Raw genomic sequence first — 14,759 nt, forward strand, 5'->3', positions numbered from 1 at the left:
TGGAGTCGAACCACACTTGATGAAGGGTATTTTTGTGCGGGTCCCTGATCGGGCGCCAATTAATTTTTCATTTTCTTTATTGGTTTTTTTAAAAGTAACTTATAACTATCGCTTATAACTTATAACTCTCGCTTATGACTTATAACTCATAACTGCCCTATTTATCTCTTAATTTTAGTTCTTATAGTATTATAATGCTGATCATGCAAAAAGGATGGCTGTGGCATTTCTTGTTGCGTGATCAAGTTCTTCTTGTAATTGTATTCCAATAGATTTTATGATGACTTTGCAAATTGGCTATTGCTGATTTTAATATTCTTTGTTTACGTTAATTCTATTTGTTATGATAGGCGGTTGGCTTGATCCTATGGATGAATGTGGCGTCGACTTACATCACATATGTGCCTACTAGAGATGAATGGGATAGGGGTTAATTTAGTGGGTTTGGGTTGCATTAACTTGTATATGTTTACTTATTATTATTATTTCATAGTTTGCTTATTTTGTTCATTTTATCTATATACGACGCTATGAAAATGCAGCCCAATCGGTAATCGCATCACCACATAAGCAGCATAAGAATTTTTTCTATGACTTAGCACTGCAAAAAAGAATACACATGACAACATAACCGACGAATCAAATGTCAGGCGCATCGTTGGGTCTACTTTTCTATAGCCTTTCCGCTTTTTTCCATTCTCATCGCGTGGTGAATTTTTTTCGAAACTATATTTTTCGATGTTTCCTGATGTGAAAACCACAAATTAGTGCTAAAAAAGATTTGATTTAACATTGCGCCTTCTCTATTTATTAACATTCTCTACCGAAACAATTTTTTCCCGCAATACATATTTTAATTATCTCAATATGTAAAATTTGCTATTGAAGTAACTAAATTGAGATCTGCTAAAATTAAAAAATTAAAGTAAACTACAATTAGTATTCAAAAAGATTTGATTTAACATTTGCGCCTTCAATATTTATTAACATTCTCTACTCGCGACATTATTATAATTTCATTGCCTACATCTAGGCGCACATTTTTAGCAATGAGCCCATGTTAACTAACAGCAGAAAATGTGATAAATGTCAATAAAAAATTAACATTCTCGGTAAATGCGGAATTTTTACAACTGCGCGCAATAAAAGAGCAATGGTTAGTATTAAATGGCCACTATATTTAATAATTTTAAGTAAAATAGTACAAATAATAATAATCACGTTAAAATTAATATCCATTTGTATATCGACAGCAATTAATTTAATACTTAAATTAATTTTAATACTTAGATTTTTTAGGAATAGGTAACGGTGTCTCAATAAAAAGTAGCATTCGTATATACAATGAGGTTACAATTTTTTCATAATTAACAATCAATTCACATTTACCTTCAAGAGTGTCCTTCTGCAAAATCCTATAAAAAAATTAAATATAAGTTATTATCATTTATTTAAAACTTAACAAATTATTGTTACGAGTATTAGTAAATAATATTTTATGGTAATTGTTTCATATATGTATGTATTTCTTTCAAACTCGTAAGTTCAAGGTAGTTCAAGTTAAAGACCACATATGTATGTATGTACATATATACCGTTTTAAAATAAATTGTGCTTAAAGTTTTGCTATGTGTTTCATGGAATTTACAGGGAATAATCTACTACAGGTGGCTTCTTTATAGCCAAACCTTTTATTTAGACCTGTACTGCCAACAATAGGATCGTCTGAAGGAAGTAATTCCCCAGAAGCGACCAGCTTTAGTCAATAGGGATTGAATGTGTTTCAATTAGGACAACGCCAGGTAAATGATCTTGCTGTGAAAAATGTTCGCCTCAAGAAAACCTCCTGTCCCAACTGTCCCACTTTTTTGCCAACAAGGAGTCCATGAGGTGACATTATGAAAATGCTATAATTGATTTTTGCTTTATAACAAATTGTACATATCGTACATGATCATCAACTTTGAAATTAGGAAATAAAATGTCATTGCCATTTCATCTTGGTATACAGTCATTCAGATAAATCCATTACCTTGCTTATTTTATGGCCAGCGGTGTTTTGCGAAGCTTAAAAACTAGGCATTTTCTGGACTGTTATTTTTTTCCAGAGAGCGTTAGGTGATGAGTTTTCACTCGTTTTTACTATTCAAATCAATGAATTGGTTACTTACATATCAATATATCGACTATTTTCTATCCTACAACTTTTGGATCTCATTTTTATAACAGCTACTTTCAATATGTATCAGAGCAAACTTTGTTTTTATACTCTACTAATACGCTTGTGCCAACGTTTTTTCAAATCCTCGAAACAGTTGTTGAAATATCAATTTCCGGATTATTCGCGCGTACAGATTCACCTTTAATGACTTCAATTGACTCCAAACAGCTTCCTCAGAGCGGTCGTTCGAGTTTGTTGAACATCCAGAAGTCACACTGATACGATATTGGTGAAAAATTTGGCGAAAATCTCACGAATAATCAATGCAGTATGCGACGGTGCATTATCGTGGTGCAAAAACCAAGAGTCGTCGTCGAGTGTGGGCCTGTCTGTCCGTTCGTGTAAGATGTAATTTGTGTAAAAATTAAGATATTTCGATGTAACTTAGTAGACATGTTCAAAACAGTAAATCGGAACAACCCGCAATGATATGAGAAGGCTTTAGTGGAGCCGGGGTCGAAATTTAGGCGAAATCACATATCTCGGGACCCGACCGACCGATTTCGACTAAATTTAATACCTGGCATTCCCATGTCATAATCGGACTGCAATAACGCCTACTTTCCATATACTACAATTTAATTTTTTTGAATCTTTCACTTTCCAGTACACAAATCAAAAAAGCAATTAATATAACGATATAAAACGTGGAACGAATAATGCCTTTAAAGTATGCTACCATTGACCCAAAATTGTCCAAATCCAGCAGAAACTGTTCAATCCCCTAGGTATCGAATATGTGAACCACAGTACCTTTAGTTGACTTTTTCCCGCAAATATCGGTCAATGTGTGATATATGCAATTGAAATTCAGGGTTAATCCTATCCTGACGATGGTATGTCTATGTATCAAAAATGTTTACAAACTTGTTGTAAACTCGGAAAATCCCATAAAACTAATATGAGGATTTTCGAACACCCGGTTGACGTTATACCACATGATTTGTGATTGTATATGAAATACTCTATGAAACCCAGGGAATATTTTTTTATTACGTTAACTTCTTCTTCTTCTTAATTGGCGTAGAAACCGCTTAAGCGATTATAGCCGAGTTAACCACAGCGCGAAGCCAGGGCCGTCTCCACTTGGTCCTTCCAACGGAGTGGAGGTCTTCCTTTTCCTCTGCTTCCTCCGGCGGGTACTGCGTCGAATACTTTCAGAGCTGGAGTGTTTTCGTCCATCCGGACTACATGACCTAGCCAGCGTAGCCGCTGTCTTTTAATTCGCTGAACTATGTAGATGTCGTCGTATATCTCGTACAGCTCATCGTTCCATCGAATACGGTATTCGCCGTGGCCAATGCGCAAAGGACCATAAATCTTTCGCAGAATTTCTCTCGAAAACTCGTAACGTCGACTCATCGGCTGCTGTCATCGCCCAAGCCTCCGCACCATATAGCAGGACGGGAATTATGAGCGACTTATAGAGTTTAGCTTTTGTTCGTCGAGAGAGGACTTTACTTTTCAATTGCCTACTCAGTCCGAGGTAGCACCTGTTGGCAAGAGTTATCCTGCGTTGGATTTCCTGGCTGACATTGTTGGTGGTGTTTATGCTGGTTCCCAAATATACGAAACTATCTAAAATTTCAAAGTTATGACTGTCAACAGTGACGTGAGAGCCAAGTCGCGAGTGCGACGACTGTTTGTTTGATGACAGGAGATATTTCGTTTTGCCCTCGTTCACTGCCAGACCCATTTTCTGTGCTTCCTTGTCCAGTTTGGAAAAGCAGAATCATCGGTATACGCCAGCAGCTGTACACTCTTATAGAAGATGGTACCTTCTCTATTTAGTTCTTTCCAGAAGCAGGTTGAAGAAGTCGCACAGTCGCCTTGTCTGAAACCACTATCGAATCGGAGAGGTCCTTCCCGATCCTGACGGAGCTTTTTGTTACTCAACGTCAGTTTACACAGTATTAGTTTTGCGGGGATACCAAATTCAGACGTCGCGGCATAAAGGCAGCTCCTTTTCGTGCTGTAGAAAGCAGCTTTGAAATCGACGAAGAGGTGGTGTGTGTCGATTCTTCTTTCACGGGTCTTTTCCGCATGGTGAATATCTGGTCGGTTGTTGATTTTCCAGGTCTGAAGCCACATTGATAAGGTCCAATCAGTTTGTTGACGGTGGGCTTTAATAACAACATCAAGTTACAGGAGTATAAAATGTTCGGTTGCTCCCGGTCTTAGCCCTCCCTTATTACATGCTTGCAGTCAAGTATGCTGGTAAATTTGTACAAAATTACTTGAGCGACAGTTTTCCGCAGGGATCGATCGTCACGGCTGTGTAGACAAAAATTTGCTAAAATTCTAACCAAAAAATTTTAAAATTTTTACCTCAGTAAATTTTTCACTGCATTTCAAACAATGGTAAAAATTCTATAAGAGCATCGGTTATTCGATGGCGCTGAAATAATTAACGCCAGCTGTTTGACAGGCAGTTCGTTTAAGTTTCCCTCTTCTTACATTGCTAATCCCAAATTGATCTAAAGTAGTCCATAAAATTGTCACTTTTGGTTAATAAACGGTCTTAACGCTTAAGAAGTTGCAGCATGAAATTATTTATGTTTTTCTCCATAAGTATTTTTTCTATCCAATGAAGAAGGTGCGGTCAGCATTTTATCGAAAATCAATTCATATGGTAATCGTGCTTAGAAGTAATCAAACCAAAAAAAAAAGGTGTTTACGATCTCAAAAGTTTTGTGCTATTTCAACATGTTCGACATAGTGAGGAAAAGTGAAAAGAATTTCTATCCAGAAACAACATCATAAAAGTTTTAAATTTTATCAAAGTCCATTAGTTTCAAGATTTTACGTAATACCAATTTACATAAAATTTCACCATTTTCCACTTAGTGGTTTTTGTATAAAAGCGTGTGACCTGCTCTCGGAGATTGTAGTTTATTTTTGAAAAGATGCACGAGAACACAATTTCATTTCTACTTTTGGGTGAGTTGGAAAATCACTTTGATTAATAATAAATTTTATTACGTCTCCTTTTTCTGACAGTCCTTTTTGTGGCCTTTGTGGTGACGACTCCGACTCAATTAATGAAAGAAATTTCAGACATAACAGAAGGTCGCGCAGTTGTTAAGAAGGATTTGGGTCAATTGAATGAGAAGGAACAAAAACTAATTGAAATAAACGTGAATTCTACTAAGCAGGTGAAAACCGTTAACACAACCGTGGAATCATCGGCTGAAGCAGACACAGATACCGTTATAATAGAAGCTGAGGATGTCAAGAACACTACAGATACGAATAACGACTTAAAAACGGAACCGTCAGTAGTTTGTGAAAATGCTGCGAGGAGACCCGAACTACAGCAACATCGGAAGAATTTGATTGCAACGCCGAAATTTCATCATGAAGGCAGTAAACCTTATTTACAGTTAGTTGTGCCCACACAATATCCTTATACTACAAGGCCGCCACATCATCCTGGTTATGATGGAGATTACGGTTATGGCGGTTATCCTGGTAATGGCGGTTATCCTGGTTACGGCGGTTATCCTGGTAATGGCGGTTATCCGGGTTATGGTAGCTACCCTGGTTATGGCGGTTATCCGGGTTATGGTGGCTACCCTGGTTATGGCTATCCGGGTTTTGGTAGTTACCCTGGTTATGGTTTTGGTGGTTATCCGATATTTATTTACCCGAATGGAACGATTGCTAGCTTTCCATTTGCACGTTTTCGTGCACTTAATCTAGACTCACAAAGATCTTTAGAAAAATCAAAATTTCACTCTAAAACACTAAGAACCACCACCGAGGCGAGTGGGGTGAAAGAAAATAGCAAAGAGAAGGAATCACTGCCAACATTCTTTCGTTTTTTAAATTTTGGTTAATTTTGGAAATAAATAAATTCGCCAAGTTGCAAGGTTCAACGTAAAGTTTTTTATTCGCTTGAAAAAAATTTATCTCAATCAACATTTGCTATTTACATTTGTTTATGTTATTAAGAAAAGCCGCAAAATACATATTCAATGAAACAATTGCTATTCTCTGACTTTGTTTATTGCTTGGCTGCGCTGACTCAGACAATACCGAGGTTGGATATTCACATCTGCGAATTTTATGGACATACTCGTTTGGAATTATGTGTGTATGTAAATATGTCTGCACTTGAAGCGAAATATCGGGGTGAGCCGCTTTATTATGTGCGAATATGCGGGTTGTTGGCACATTACTCATCCTGCAGCCAAGTTTGAAACGTGTAATGAATTCATTGTGCGCGTACTTGTTTTATAGCCAATATTTTATACTTTAAAACGTTTATAATAGCTATAAGCTTCTGTTTTTCGCTAAGGCAGGGTAAATATTATATTGTAAAACAGCCATGTGTAAACATTGGTGTTAGGTTAATGTGCTTTTTGTTTAAACCAATGATATGTACATACTTACATATGTATGTATATACGATTATAAAAACTTTCACCAAAAGTTCGTACAGAAATGAGACAAGTCTACTTATTTTTCAGAGGCGATGATTCAATTTGCTATGAAATCTATATAACCGATCCTCTAATGATTCACTTTCAAAAACAAACGTAAAGAAAACTACGGTGATAAATACAAGCTGCGTAACAAATTAAACAGGACTTTTTGAATCTAGTGTCCCCTGGTGGCGCCATCTATATGTCGACTGGTGCATTAGAATCTGCTATCTTTATCGATTGTTCAGTGGAAATGACATTTCATAGATTGGAAGTGAAGTTATTGCGTTTTAAGTGTCAATATGTTTGTGTTATCGGTGCGAAAATGAGCTTCGAAAAAAAAGCTAACATTAAATTTTGTTTTAAAATTAGTAAAACTTTTACCGAAACGTTTCAATTGATGAAACAAGTTTATGGCGATGATTTCCTATCCCGTAGCAGTGTGCACGAGTGGTTTCAACGTTTTCAAAGTGGTCGTGAGGACATAAATGGAAATGGAATTGAACATCTTCAAAACATCGATTTATCGCATTTTGATCGAACATTTGGGCTTACGAAAGGTGTGTGCACAGTTTGTACCGTACAAATTGACTGACGACCAAAAATTGCTCTCATCGATCGACGCTTGTGACTGATTATTTGACCATCACATTTCAACCATTAACCACTCCCCGTATTCACCTGATATGGCACCGTGCGACTTCTTCCTTTTCGGAAAAATGCATTTGCTCATGAAAGGAAAGCGTTGCAGACGTAGAGGCCATTCAAAAGGCTTGCACCAACATACTGGCGGCTATACCGGCCAACGAGTTAAAGCACTCGTTCGATATGCTTTTGGACCGTGCAAAAAGCTGAAGGAGACTATTTTGAATAAAATAAATTGATTTTGCCAAAAAAACCAATTTCTCTGTTTTTTTAAGTCCTGTTTACTTTGGAAGGCACCTTCTATATGGTGCTAAGTAACTACAAAACTAAATATCGGAAAAGCAAGGAAAATGAAAAAAAGTGGAAGAAGTTGATATCGAATTTGAAAACTCCCAAATCTCTAAAGTATTTTAAACATTTGCTTTCCTTATCCCTTTCTCCAAACGAGGGGATCATTTGTGTGTCTTAAGCGAAGTTCCCTTGAAGGAAATTTCACAAAATTAAAAAAAAAATGTTTTTTTGGATAAAATTTGTTAAACTTTCTTAACCTAGTTACTATTGAATAAAATATATATTTTCGGTATTTTTAGATTTCGAAAATCTATAATTTCAATTCTGTTCAGTGCCGCATTTCGCGAATATTTACCCCCGAAAATGTCTTTAAGTTATTTATATTTTTAGCGACAACCTCTTCTTTCAACTAAGTCTCATATGACTGAGTGGCTTTTAAATGTTTGGGAAAAAAGTCACGACGTATTTTATCTTATCAACATAAGGGTAAACTTTTCAAGCCAATTTCGAATATCGATCTTCTCAAAACTTTACTGAGAAAAAGTTTTAGAAAGGTCAGCTTTCATAACAACCATTGTCAAAGAAAAATATGTTCATATGAGTCGTAGTGAAAGAACAAAAAACATATAGAAAATATCAAAAAGTATGTCTCGCATTGAATTTCTACCTCGTTTTGAACGGATTAGTTTACATGCTAGCGGTGATAGCAAACTCAAAATTGTATAACTATGGAATAAGGTGATTAACGCTCTCTATTTGATTCGAACCGTACTTTGATTGTACTACAGCGGAATCGTTTTTCGACTGTCATTCTGATAATGAGATGACGACTTTCATGAACCTAAACTTACAATCTTTGCTTTCCCACCTTGTTTTCCGCAAAATGCCACTCGAAGAACGAGCCTTGGTCCACGACACTTCAAAAAGTTTAAAATTTTATTTCAATAATGAATGTGTATATTAGTGTCCGAGGCGTAATACAATTTAATGAAAAATTGACTTAGTGCACTATATTTAACAATAAAATAATATACATTGGCAGTACTAAATATTTTTATCTTTCCTATCCATTTGATTCTTGTTTCTGCATTCGCTGTTTATTGTAGAATGCTCACGTGATAGCTACTGACTTTATTTTAATTTAATTAATTTTACGAAAGTTATTGCCTCTGTAATAATACCGTCTCATATCCAAGAAAAGCATTATACATTTTTAACGATCGGTCTAATATATTTTTGTACACATATGTATTATGTTACATATGTATATGAAGTAATTTTAGTAAGGTATATTTCGGAATACTAACACTTAAGTGTAGGGCATTATCACTTAAGAATTTTATCAATAAACAAATAAACCACTTGATTCGATTGATCACATGTTATGAAACATTTTACAAAACATGACAGGTATATGGTAATTTTGTAAGTATGCACAGCGCACACGGCTGCACTTGAAGTAGTTGAATAGTTTAACTAAGTAAAACACCGAAATACGAAAATGTTTGGCCCAGAAGTAAATATTTATAAAAACTCAAATAGTCATACCCTAATGTTCAGGCACTCAACCTGTTCTTTTATCGTACATGATAACAACGTTATGTCATCTTTGAATATTATTATACATTTTTGTCATTGTGGCTGTGTCTCCGTTTTTTTAGATTTTTGATTAAAAATCTGGCCATCAATTGATCACATTTGAATTGTTTTTAATTCCCAACTCAGGCAAAGAGTAATCAATTTTTGTTTCTTTCCTTTATTTTTCCTATGTTCGCTCATGCCAAACAACTTTTGAATGCAAATGTTTTGATAATTAATCAATGGTAAGCAGTTATGCTCATTCGAGTAATTGCGAGTTTTAATTTCAGATATATGAGTAAACATCTGTATATACATATATATATATATGTATATATACAAGTAGGATACATACAATATGCAAATAAATTTGTGACAAATCCTATATTCTAATGAGTAAATTTGCCAAACATTCATTCAAGCTTATTGCTCATAATTTGTATATATAGAAACCAGCTTTCGAAATATTAGAAATAGAAAAATGATGGTCCTGCATACAGTTTCAGAAAATAACACTAAATTCACGATTCATAATCCTGTAGTGCGAACTATTTTCTCAGAATATAAAAGTATTTTTTTCTAATCTTCTTTAGCTCGTCTTCCGATGCAGCAATTTTTGTTCTTCCACAAATCCGGGCCTTTTTTGGCGGATAACTTGCCGGTAATATTCTTTATTGGCAGCAATCGAAGAAAACTGTAAGCAAAACCTTACAAAAATCGAAGACCAAGAAAAAAACTGTCAAAAAGTAACTAAACATTCAAAATGACAGACCACGTCATAATTAAGAGATATTAGTACCAACATAACGCAATAAAACAATAGAAAATCGGATGTACGTAGCCAACGAAAATTCAGAATTTGCGAAATTTTTTGTACAAACCTCGTATACTGTACTGTTATTTAATCAAAAATATTATTTAGTGTATATACTATTGTGTAGTGTATATACTATTTTAAACTATTGAATACAGTAAAATATGTTTTATGAATTATCAATATTTTCCATTTTATTTTAATTTAGAACTTTTAATTGCACAATATTCTTAGTTAATCCGTTCTTAGCTAGCACATAAAGATTCGATGGTTTTGCCAGCAGACAACAGTTGGCTATGGGAAAAAATTAACTTTCCAATTTTAAACCGCAATTGGACATTGTTTGGTCCTAAGGTTTATTTATAGACATGGCGAAAGGTACGAACTGGGAACTGTAGTCGCGAGTATCTAAGTGTAGCCTTAGAGGCTAACTTTTCTATCTAATTCGAAGTATCATGTCGGGTTTATTCTTGAAGAATTCTAAAATAGGTTTGGTGGATAAAATTTGGTATCTAATCGAAAAATCATTATCATTTCCTTTCGTGACATTATCGGAAAAGTTCAAATACACTGCTTCTATCTACTATAAATCTTAATTGTTTGTTATCATAACATTAAAATTATAACTTTGACGAATTTATTACACCTACTTAGTGCAAATGACATTCGTAAATATTTAAAATAAAGTTATAGTTATTTGCCGCCTATTTATCGGAAACTTTCATAAACCATTTGTGACTAATTAGTACAGATATTATGAGGGTATGAATCATTATACGTTACACACATTTTCTTTGTTCATACTTATGTTGTAGAGGCGTACTTTCGTTTGAAAAGTCGAAATAAGTATTTATTCAGTGATAACGTACGTTGACATGTCGCACGTCGCAATATTGACACATTTCAATCCCGATGGCTCTTGAGTCATTATTTTAACAGTCATTGAATGTAAATATGCTTTGATAATTAATTGAATTGAAATACTGAGGTCATTGAACAAAAATGAGATAATTAGGTACATTATTACAACATAACGACTATAGAATGAAGTTAATTAAGTATTACGGAACAAAATATTAGTGATTATTTTATTGAAAAAATCGCTACTTTTCTGAAATAATTTAGTTTCTGAAATAATTTCTTGGCGTCCAATCTTATGCTTATCTTTCAATATTTAACATTTCCTATTAATTTGTTCTGGAGTAATTGATAATGCTGATACATTTATTGGTGCATATTTGTATACAGTACAGTAAATACTACCCTGTAAGAAATTCAATACAAAAAAAAAACAAGAAGAACGTTAACTTCGGTATGATAACTTTATGAATTAGAAATCCGAACAGAATAACATGGTCGGAGATTGCAGCAGTGTGAGTATGCGCAGCGCACACAGTTGCACTTGAAGTAGTTGAGTAGTTTAACTAAATAAAACACCGAAATACGAAAATGTTTGACTCAGAAGTAAAAAGATATAAAAACTCAAATAGTAATACCCTATTTCTGCACTCAACCTGTTCTTTTATCGTACATGATAACAATGTTATGTCATCTTTGAATATTATTATACATTCTTCTATTTTGGTTGTGTCTCCGTTTTATTAGATTTTTGATTAAAAATGTTGCCATCAATTGATCACACTTGAATTGTTTTTAAACATTTTTTTTCAGACAAGAACTTGATTTAGATCAATTTGAACGGCAGCTTTATCTTTTAGCAATTTATTGCTTATAATTAAACTGCTGGCATTCAAGTAAGAAAGAATTTCTGTCTACAAAAATATATGCTGTACAAGTATATGAATCTTAATCATTTTCAAAAAGAACACAAGAAAAATCTAGACGTTAGTAAATATCATATGTGACCTGGTCTACGGAAAGGGGGCTTTGGTGTCAAAAAAAAGGGGAAGAATTAATGAGATAACGAGAAACTGACGATTATTTTTAACAGCTTTTCCCAGAAAACTAGTTTTCGCACGTTAGCTCCCTTTTCGTAGACCAGGTCACATATAATATTTACCTTATTTTTAAAGACCTTGTGTTTCTTGTGCCAACGGTCTTTCCAATTCTCGGAACTGTTGTTAAAGTTAATTTCCAGCATAGCCAGTCCACGTCAATGCGCGTATCGATTCACATTTAATGCCTTCAATTGACTCAAAACGGTTTTCCTGGAGCGGTCGTTTGAGTTTGCTGAAGTCCTCGCTCGCGACAAAGAATGATCACCGAAGGCCTTTTCAAACGTTCAGAACGTTTCGGCACACAGTGGTATATCTCTATATTTTATAACAATATAATCTTGATAAACTTTGAATGTGCGTGACAGACATGATAACAATACTTTCCAAGTGCTTTTTATTCACTTTGTGCCTTTAACTGCATGTTTGGGTAACTATTTTCTGAAATTCAGATATCATTAACCTCGTTAACAATGACATTTTCAGACAGAAATTGTGGACTTTGAGGAAATGTGGATTTCGAGAAATTGCTACGGTTTTATTAGTTACTAAATTTTGTAGCTTATATTCGAACTAACCAATCAAATGCATATTTTTAATAGTTGCCTATCAATTTAACGGCCAATTGATTACGCACAAATAAAAATGCATTTTACTTGGTATTTATTGTTTCATATCGACTTTAATCACAGCTGTAAATTGTATCACAAACTATGTATAAAATTCTATGGAACTGATAATAACATCGAGAATTACTCGAACAAAAATATAAATGATATTGCACTTACGTGTTGCCAATAATTTATTTAGAAAAAATAGCCGACGTTATAACACCTATAAAAAGGAATTTGGTGACTATACATATGACTAAAATAATTTAAAACGGTAAAAACCCCAACGAACGCATGGTTGGTAATCAACGTCAATCATAAGTGTTTTTTGCAAAAATGGGTATTATAAATATGACTATGCATTTTAGAAAAATATTATCAATGTACATAAGTATGTACGTAGCCAAAGTCAAGCTAGTTCCTCTACCAAGTTTGCTACATATATGTATGTACTTGTCACAGCGGTTTGATTGGATTCGATTTTTTTATTAGTATTTAACATTTTTATTTTAACTACACTTAGAGGATGGAGTCATATGTAAAAGTTCACGCAAGTGAGGAAAATTCTCTGATCGCCATTCACTTGGGAGTGGCCAGAAATGATTCTTTTAGCAGCTCACGACTTCCGGTCTTTGACCAAATATCCTCTGAGTAGCCTAAGAACATCCGTTTGAAGGCGAGCATAAGTGAGAAGGCGAAACATCCCCTCCAAAGGGTTGTGCGCTGGGTATGGGACCCGCCACTCAAAAAACAATACCAATGAAAACTAATCGACAGCCCGGGATGAGATACCCCCCATTTTTGATGACGACCATTCCAAACGAAATGAGGACTACGATTTGAGGGCAGGCTCCTGGAATGTCCGGTCCCTTAATTGAGAAGGTGCCGCTGCCCAGCTGGTTGATGTCCTCGTTAGAGTGAAGGCTGACATCACCGCCGTCCAAGAAATGCGATGGACGGGACAAGGACTGAGGCGAGTAGGTCCTTGTGGCATTTACTACAGTGGCCATATAAAGGAGCGCAAATTTGGTGTGGGATTCGTGGTGGGAGAGAGAGTCCGTCGCCGAGTACTATTATTCACTCCGGTGGATAAACGTCTAGCCACAATCCGCATCAAAGCGAGGTTCTTCAACATATCGCTGAAAGGATCTAACGGAACTGTGGGACGGCATTTCAAACTCCTTACGTACAGCTGCAACTGAAACCATTGGCTTTCGGAAAATGCAAAAGAACAGCTGGTACGATGACGAGTGCCATGCCGCAGCGGAGAGAAAACATACTGGATACCTCGTAACGTTACGATCGACCACAACACGTGCGGGATGGGATAGATACCGAGAGTTGAAGAGGGAAGCGAGACGCATTTTCAGACAGAAAAAGAAAGAGGCCGAAATGCGTGAGTATGAAGAGCTTGACAAGCTAGCCGACAGGGGCCGACTCAAAAATTCTAAGAAAAAATTCGGCGGGTAACCGAAGGTTTCAACACCGGAGCATACTTTTGTAAAATCCAAGGAGGTGATCTAGTAACCGATGCCCAGAGCATACTAATATTATGGAGGGAACACTTCTCCAGCCTGCTGAATGGCAGTGAATGCATAACGCCACGGGAAGGCGAACCCGATTACCCTATCGATGACGATGGAGTATACGTTCCATTGCCCGACCTGACGTTGAGCAACACCAAAAGCTCCGTCCGGATCGGGAAGCACCTCTCCGAGCAGTTCGATACCAAACGAGGTTTCAGACAAGGCGACTCTCTTTCGCGTGACTTCTTCAACTTTCTTCTGGAGAAAATAATTCGAGCTGCAGAACTAAACCGAGAAGGTAAAATGTTCTATAAGAGTGCTGCTGGCGTATGCTGATGATATTGACATCATTGGCCTTAACAACCGCGCCATTAGTTCTGCTTTCTCCAGAATGGATATGGCAGCGATGCATATGGGTCTGGTGGTGACCGAGGGCAAGACGAAATATCTTCTGTCATCAAACAAACAGTCGTCGCACTCGCGACCAGATACCCACGTTACTGTCGACAGTCCTAACTTCGAAGACGTAGATAATTTCGTCTACTTAGGAACCAGCATCATCACCAACAACAACGCCAGCCTCGAAATCCAACGCAGGATATCTCTTGCTAACAGGTGCGATGTTGCGAGTTTTCGAGGGAAAAGTTCTGCGAAAGATTTATGATCCTTTGTGCGTTGGCAACGTAGATTA

The 14,759-nt window shown here is 35.8% G+C and overlaps 2 protein-coding genes across 3 annotated transcripts in view; one reads left to right on the forward strand and one right to left on the reverse strand.

The window, feature by feature from the left end:
* Positions 1 to 14,759, reverse strand: part of LOC126762643 (unconventional myosin IC) — a 67,058-nt gene that overhangs the window by 33,310 nt on the left and 18,989 nt on the right. The window contains exon 2 of one of the 2 annotated variants that reach the window (XM_050479532.1): positions 1,390 to 1,415. The exons of the other annotated variant lie outside the window; for it this stretch is intronic. The gene's annotated coding sequence lies outside the window, so the exon portion shown is untranslated. The remainder of the gene's footprint in view (positions 1 to 1,389; positions 1,416 to 14,759) is intronic. 2 annotated transcript variants of the gene reach the window in all.
* On the forward strand, positions 5,230 to 6,060 carry LOC126762651 (macrophage scavenger receptor types I and II-like). Its single transcript, XM_050479548.1, has one exon. The coding sequence runs from the start codon at positions 5,263 to 5,265 to the stop codon at positions 6,058 to 6,060; it is 798 nt and encodes a 265-aa protein (XP_050335505.1). The 5' UTR covers positions 5,230 to 5,262.

The sequence above is a fragment of the Bactrocera neohumeralis genome, chromosome 6 (genome assembly GCF_024586455.1).
Source record: "Bactrocera neohumeralis isolate Rockhampton chromosome 6, APGP_CSIRO_Bneo_wtdbg2-racon-allhic-juicebox.fasta_v2, whole genome shotgun sequence".
Taxonomy (NCBI): domain Eukaryota; kingdom Metazoa; phylum Arthropoda; class Insecta; order Diptera; family Tephritidae; genus Bactrocera; species Bactrocera neohumeralis.